This window comes from Protomyctophum parallelum (genome assembly GCF_964188405.1).
Source record: "Protomyctophum parallelum genome assembly, chromosome: 12".
NCBI classification, from domain to species: Eukaryota; Metazoa; Chordata; class Actinopteri; order Myctophiformes; family Myctophidae; genus Protomyctophum; species Protomyctophum parallelum.
The window spans coordinates 8,396,996-8,404,495 of record NC_139712.1 but is presented as its reverse complement, the minus strand read 5'-3'; the positions used below and the strand labels follow the sequence as shown (position 1 = coordinate 8,404,495).

At 44.8% G+C, this 7,500-nt stretch overlaps 1 protein-coding gene across 2 annotated transcripts in view; it reads left to right on the top strand.

Moving 5' to 3' along the window:
* Nucleotides 1–7,500, top strand: part of LOC310868269 (melanoma receptor tyrosine-protein kinase-like) — a 37,642-nt gene that overhangs the window by 26,702 nt on the left and 3,440 nt on the right. For both annotated transcript variants that reach the window (XM_083778622.1, XM_083778621.1), the window contains 5 exons: nucleotides 204–326; nucleotides 2,188–2,286; nucleotides 3,677–3,862; nucleotides 5,117–5,272; nucleotides 5,797–5,872. In XM_083778622.1, the coding sequence (XP_083634748.1) occupies nucleotides 204–326; nucleotides 2,188–2,286; nucleotides 3,677–3,862; nucleotides 5,117–5,272; nucleotides 5,797–5,872 (640 nt within the window). The remainder of the gene's footprint in view (nucleotides 1–203; nucleotides 327–2,187; nucleotides 2,287–3,676; nucleotides 3,863–5,116; nucleotides 5,273–5,796; nucleotides 5,873–7,500) is intronic.

Sequence of the window (7,500 nt, the reverse complement as noted above, 5' to 3'; positions counted from 1 at the left end):
GGCTTATCTTGTCACTCTGAGTGACATTTCGCTCTTGTCAAATGGTCGTGTTTTAAGAGGACAACGCACCAGAAGAGACAGAGCAAGTTGGTAATGAACAAGTGATGCCATATTATATTATTAACCAGGGTTAACAATATAATAATGTGTGTTAATAATAATAATAATAATGTGTGCGTGTGCGTGTGCGTGTGTGTGCACAGTTGGTGGAACCTCTGGCCCCTAGTGGCGAGGCTCCTAATCAGGCTCTGTTGAGAATCCTGAAGGAGACGGAGCTGAAGAGGGTTCGAATCCTGGGCTCCGGAGCCTTCGGAACCGTGTACAAGGTATTTAAAGGCCTATTTCACATTTTATATATACAGTATATAGAAAAAAAAACACTTTTTTTTATAATTATTTGTTTGGTCCAAAATATTTGGTGTGGTGTGTTGCAGGGTCTGTGAAGGGTACCATTAGGAGAGTGATTTATGGTTTGATGTGTTCCAGGCTCTGTGGGTGACCAGAAAGGAGAGTGATTTTGGTGTGATGTGTTGCAGGGTCTGTGAAGGGTACCATTAGGAGAGTGATTTTGGTGTGATGTGTGCAGGGTCTGTGGGTGACCAGAAAGGAGAGTGATTTTGCTTTGATGTGTTCCAGGGTCTGTTGGTACAAGAAAGGAGAGTGATTTTGGTTTGATGTGTTCGGGGTCTGTGGGTGACCATAAAAGAGAGTGATTTAGCTTTGATGTGTTCGGGGTCTGTGGGTACCAGAAAGGAGAGTGATTTTGGTTTGATGTGTTCCAGGGTCTGTTGGTACCAGAAAGGAGAGTGATTTTGGTTTGATGTGTTCCAGGGTCTGTGGGTGACCAGAAAGGAGAGTGATTTTTGGTGTGATGTGTTCCAGGGTCTGTTGGTACCAGAAAGGAGAGTGATTTTTGGTTTGATGTGTTCCAGGGTCTGTGGGTGACCATAAAAGAGAGTGATTTAGCTTTGATGTGTTCCAGGGTCTGTTGGTACCAGAAAGGAGAGTGATTTTGGTGTGATGTGTTCCAGGGTCTGTGGGTGACCATAAAAGAGAGTGATTTAGCTTTGATGTGTTCCAGGGTCTGTTGGTACCAGAAAAGGAGAGTGATTTATGGTTTGATGTGTTCCAGGGTCTGTTGGTACCAGAAAAGGAGAGTGATTTTTGGTGTGATGTGTTCCAGGGTTCTGTGGGTGACCAGAAAGGAGAGTGATTTTGCTTTGATGTGTTCCAGGGTCTGTTGGTACCAGAAAGGAGAGTGATTTTTGGTGTGATGTGTTCCAGGGTCTGTGGGTGACCAGAAAGGAGAGTGATTTTGCTTTGATGTGTTCCAGGGTCTGTTGGTACCAGAAAGGAGAGTGATTTAGCTTTGATGTGTTCCAGGGTCTGTGGGTGACCAGAAAAGGAGAGTGATTTTTGGTGTGATGTATTCCAGGGTCTGTGGGTGACCAGAAAGGAGAGTGATTTTTGGTGTGATGTGTTCCAGGGTCTGTGGGTGACCAGAAAGGAGAGTGGTTTTTGGTGTGATGTGTTCCAGGGTCTGTTGGTACCAGAAAGGAGAGTGATTTTTGGTGTGATGTGTTCCAGGGTCTGTGGGTGACCAGAAAGGAGAGTGATTTTTGGTGTGATGTGTTCCAGGGTCTGTTGGTACCAGAAAGGAGAGTGATTTTTGGTGTGATGTGTTCCAGGGTCTGTTGGTACCAGAAAGGAGAGTGATTTTGCTTTGATGTGTTCCAGGGTCTGTTGGTACCAGAAAGGAGAGTGATTTTGCTTTGATGTGTTCCAGGGTCTGTTGGTACCAGAAAGGAGAGTGATTTTGCTTTGATGTGTTCCAGGGTCTGTGGGTGACCAGAAAGGAGAGTGATTTTTGGTGTGATGTGTTCCAGGGTCTGTGGGTGACCAGAAAGGAGAGTGATTTTTGGTGTGATGTGTTCCAGGGTCTGTTGGTACCAGAAAGGAGAGTGATTTTTGGTGTGATGTGTTCCAGGGTCTGTTGGTACCAGAAAGGAGAGTGATTTTGGTTTGATGTGTTCCAGGGTCTGTTGGTACCAGAAAGGAGAGTGATTTTGCTTTGATGTGTTCCAGGGTCTGTTGGTACCAGAAAGGAGAGTGATTTTTGGTGTGATGTGTTCCAGGGTCTGTGGGTGACCAGAAAAGGAGAGTGATTTTTGGTGTGATGTGTTCCAGGGTCTGTGGGTCCCAGAAGGAGAGTGCATAAAGATTCCAGTCGCCATCAAGGTCCTGAGAGAAGCATCGTCTCCTAAAGCCAACAAGGACGTCCTTGACGTAAGTCAGTCTGACACGTTTAACCCATTCTGACCTGAGATCAGATTCATACGAGGTTTCCGCCGGACACACACTGGTCCTGATGAACCCATTCTGACCTGAGATCAGATTCTAAAAATGTCAGTCGCTCTTCGATTTTTCAAAAATAGCAGACCTACAAGCTCGTATCGCGCCACTCGGTGGCGCGATATGAGCTTGTAGATCTGCTATTTTTCAATAGCATAAAGCATAACATGATGCTGACACCAAAATGGGTGCCCGGTCAGAATGGGTTAACCCATTTTGGTGTTTTAAGCATTACGTTATGCTTTAGCCGTTGAAAAATACCAGATCTACAAGCTTGCAGGTCTGCTATTTTTGAAAAGTCGTGAAATTTGTGATGCAAATCTTTGAATAATATATATTTCGAAGCGAACATTTTTAACTAAAATATTTGCTTCTGGGTGGGGGTGGGGGGGGGGGTCCCTGGAACTACATATTTTGAGATGGGGGATCCGTGGCCCAATAGAGATAATTCTGGGGGTCCTTGACATGAAAAAGGTTGAGGAACCACTGACATAGAAACATGTGTTTTTCAGAAAGCTATTAGGATTTAGAAGCCTTTTTTTTAATCGACATCAGTTCAAAATGGGTTTAAACTAGGAAAAAGGTTAAGTGTTAGGATTAGACATTTAACCCATTCTGACCGGGCACCCATTTTGGTGTCGGCATCATGTTATGCTTTAGCTATTGAAAAATAGCAGATCTACAAGCTCATATCGCGCCACCGAGTGGCGCGATACGAGCTTGTAGGTCTGCTATTTTTGAAAAATCGAAGAGCGACTGACATTTTTAGAATCTGATCTCAGGTCAGAATGGGTTCATCAGACCAGTGTGTCCCCGGCGGAAACCTCGTATGAATCTGATCTCAAGTCAGAATGGGTTAGATGTTAGCTAGGTTTAGGGATCATAGATACAGTCATACCTGCATTATACTTAGTAGCTCATATAGCTCATATTTCTAGCCTGATTATCAGACTGTAAGCTTCAGTCTGAAGTTGTCTCCTCAATGTCTGAGCGATTTCAAGTGGGAGGGGATTAGAATTTCCCTCAACCAATGGTAGCCATTGTTGTTGTTGTTTTTCCCTCCTTCCTCATGTGTGTCGCGCTGTGTGATGACGCTGAAAACGGGCCTCTGCGCTGATTGGTTGTTCGTTAGACCCGCACCCCCACCACCACCAATTCTCATTGGATAATACATTTTTGTACCGGAGTACATTATAGGTTCACAGAGAGTGGGCGGGGTCTTTGGGCTGGATCCAGGCACCTATTTTTCAGCTTTAGCCTTATAAATGGCACAAAATGGCATTCACAAGTATAGCGCACGTGTGTGTGTTGTGTGTGTTTACAGGAGGCGTACGTGATGGCCAGCGTGGATCACGCTCATGTGTGCAGGCTGCTGGGAGTGTGTCTGACCTCCACGGTGCAGCTGGTCACTCAGCTGATGCCGTACGGCTGTCTGCTGGACTACGTCAGGCTGAACCGAGACCAGGTCGGGTCACAGACGCTGCTCAACTGGTGTGTGCAGATCGCTAAGGTGAGAGAGGTTCACAGAATTGCCATAGCCTCTGTCATTTATCACTCCCTGCTCCAAAAACGAAACTCCTTAAACAAACAGTATCGATCAATATCATCTTGGAACATGTTACCGCCTCACATTAACATAACACAACATAAATGATCTTTCAAATATGCTTTTTAAAGGAACACTTGCTACAGCTGATCCCACAGGACCATAATGTTATTCTTATGTTGCATTTAATTTTATAGAGTAAATTGTATTATACAATATATATTATATATATTATTATATATTTTCATGTATTTAACTTTGTTGAATGTATTTGTAATTACTGCATGTATTTTTTTGTATGTATTTTATATGGACCCCAGGAAGATTAGCTGTCGCCACGGCGTCAGCTAATGGGGATCCATTCAATAAACAATAATCAATAAACACACACTCACTCACTCACTCACTCCCTGAGTGGTGAAAAAAGCACTCAAGTAATTTTTCAAGTATAAAGTATCAAATACTGAAATAAGTAAAAGTCCGGAATTCAAAATGTACTTGTGAGTAAGTGTAAAATAGTATTTGCATCAAAATTCGAAAATGTACTTAAAATAAAATAATAAAGTACTCTATATGCAGAATGTCCCATTTCAAGTTTTCAAATTAGTCGATCTACAAGCTCGGCTATTTTCAAATGGTTGAAATGAAGTGGTCCGTGTCTAATGTTTTGTAATGGTAATCACAATCTACAATGTAGCCTAACAGTTTGACTGTTTCACACGCTTAATTTTAATCAACCCCCCTTCACTGCCGAGATTGTTGTATTACCTTTAGAGCATACGCTGAATTATTTGGGCTTTTAATCCGCGAAAATCCAGCGAAAAAAGCTCCCGTGGTATGCTGTGATCCGAGCGTATCATCCACCATCTTGGTGCACCCGGAAGACGCACACAAGACTCGTCTCAATGAGGCGTTGTACCCCATGCATTTCCATTGGCCTCAATTTCCCAGAAGCCCTAGCAGCCCACAGCATGTGACGATTTCCGGTTTCGTCATCAAAACGAAACCATCTAGTCTCTATCTCCGCGACGAAGACGGATTTTCTTTTTATTTATTACAATACAGCGGATTAAACACATAAAACAAAAGGCGGGTATAGCGGGGTTGGCAGCGACAGTAACCTGGAGTAATCCATTCCCGGCACGGAAACTGTTTTAACTAAAGTTTTCATATAAATGAGTAAATAAGTAACATTAGAGGACTATTGTGTGTTTCCAGGGCATGAACTACCTGGAACAGCGCCACCTGGTGCACAGAGACCTGGCTGCGCGTAACGTCCTGGTCAAATCTCCTCATCACGTGAAGATCACAGACTTTGGTCTGGCCAAGCTCCTGAACCACGACGAGAAGGAGTACCACGCTGATGGAGGGAAGGTACACTGTGTGTGTGTGTGTGCGTGTGCGTGTGCGTGTGCGTGTGCGTGTGTGTGTGCGTGCGCGTGCGTGTGGGATGGCCATTTAGACTTAGAGGTTAGTGTTATGAGTTTGAGGATTTGATTTATACTTAAAGGGATAGATTTTTTAAACTTGAGTTGTATGAAATACTTGCCATTAATATAGTGGTTGCAACTGTATTAATTGATTGCCCGAGTCCCGTGGTGGGAGTTCTGCTCTGGTTTTGGTGAATATTAAGTAGTTCCGGTCATTTTGTGGGGGGCACAGGGGGCCATGCATTAAAAGTGAATTAATCCACAAAACGAACATAATTATTTTGTATTGTTGACCTATTTCTAAAAAATTAGTTGAAGTGGACTTGCATAACGTATATCTTTTTATAGCTTTAGTTTTGTGCTGGTGTAACAAATCTACAACCTTTGACATGCTTTCTTCTGTCTCACACCTTTGATGTAATCTGACACAGACAGGTACCTGTCTCTCTCTCTCTCTCTCTCCCCCAGGTTCCTATAAAGTGGATGGCTCTGGAGTCTATTCTTCACTGGACCTACACCCATCAGAGTGATGTGTGGAGCTACGGTAAACTACACACTACGAACAATGGCCTTTTTGCTTAGCTCCACTCAGTGGCGTGCACAGATAGACACTAGGGGGTGCTAGAGCACCACCTGCCCTTTTTGGCAATGTGCTCTTAAAAAAAAAGAAAAAAAAAATATATTTTTTTCTTAATTTGTAGTGTGTGGACCATGGTGACATTGATCAAATCTTGATAAAAAAAAACGCTTCTACTATATTATTTAGGCCCAGTCAGTGTCAGTGGTTCTTCGATAATTAAAAAAATAGCAGACCTACAAGCTCGTAGCGCGCCACTCAGTGGCGCGCTACGAGCTTGTAGATCTGCTATTTTTCAATAGCTAAAGCACCAAAATGGGTTCCCGCCCCAAAATGCGCTGCACAAGGTGCCCTTTTTTTTTCCACTTGAGCACCTGCCCCTCTAAATGTCTGTGCACGCCACTGGCTCCACTATAGCGTTTACAGAAGAGCATGTTAGCAGACGCATTTCAAAACATTTACACATAACCAACCGACCAAAACATTGACAATAAACCTAACCATGTGACTCTTATTAACTCACCGTTTGAGTAGCGATTGGATTGGATAGTAGGAGTCTATAGGAAGTGACATCACATGATTGACAGACCACCATGTTTGGTACCTGGGTTATACATTCCCCTTCCTGTTCTCGTGTAAAGTGAGGGTCACATCGAGTGGTGAAGTGAGTTTAATGTCGTTTAATGCAATCAGAAAGGGCTTTTCTGTTTGGATGTATCCAGGGGCTGTCAAGGCTAGAAAGTAGCTTTTTGCCACTGTTACATACCTGGCCTAGATGGTGCCAGATACACGACAAAAATACAGGGGAGACACAGTACTCAAATGAAATATAAATGTATTAAGTAATCAAAATAAGGACTTAAATCAAACCAAATCAAGAGCAAACAGGTGTGGAAACCAGTAATCAGTAGTGTAGTGTGTGTGTGTGTGTGTGTATGCATGAGTGAGACGTATGTGTGTGCATGTTGTATCCCAAATGCTGAAAAGGTGCATGGTGGGAGAGGAGCAAAGGAGAACTGAATACAACAGAGCTGAGGAAGGGACTGGGGAGGCAGGCTTAGATACAGGGCGTCGGCACCGGGCCCAGGTGAGGAAGGGACTGGGGAGGCAGGCTTATATACAGGGTGTCGGCACCGGGGCCCAGGTGAGGAAGGGACTGGGGAGGCAGGCTTATATACAGGGCGTCGGCACCGGGGCCCAGGTGAGGAAGGGACTGGGGAGGCAGGCTTATATACAAGGTGTCGGCACCGGGCCCAGGTGAGGAAGGGACTGGGGAGGCAGGCTTATATACAAGGTGTCGGCACCGGGCCCAGGTGAGGAAGGGACTGGGGAGGCAGGCTTATATACAGGGTGTCGGCACCGGGCCCAGGTGAGGAAGGGACTGGGGAGGCAGGCTTATATACAGGGTGTCGGCACCGGGCCCAGGTGAGGAAGGGACTGGGGAGGCAGGCTTATATACAGGGTGTCGGCACCGGGGCCCAGGTGAGGAAGGGACTGGGGAGGCAGGCTTATATACAGGGTGTCGGCACCGGGCCCAGGTGCCGACACCTTGGCTGATTAGCATGATCATCACAGCTCTGCTCCCCAATCCACTG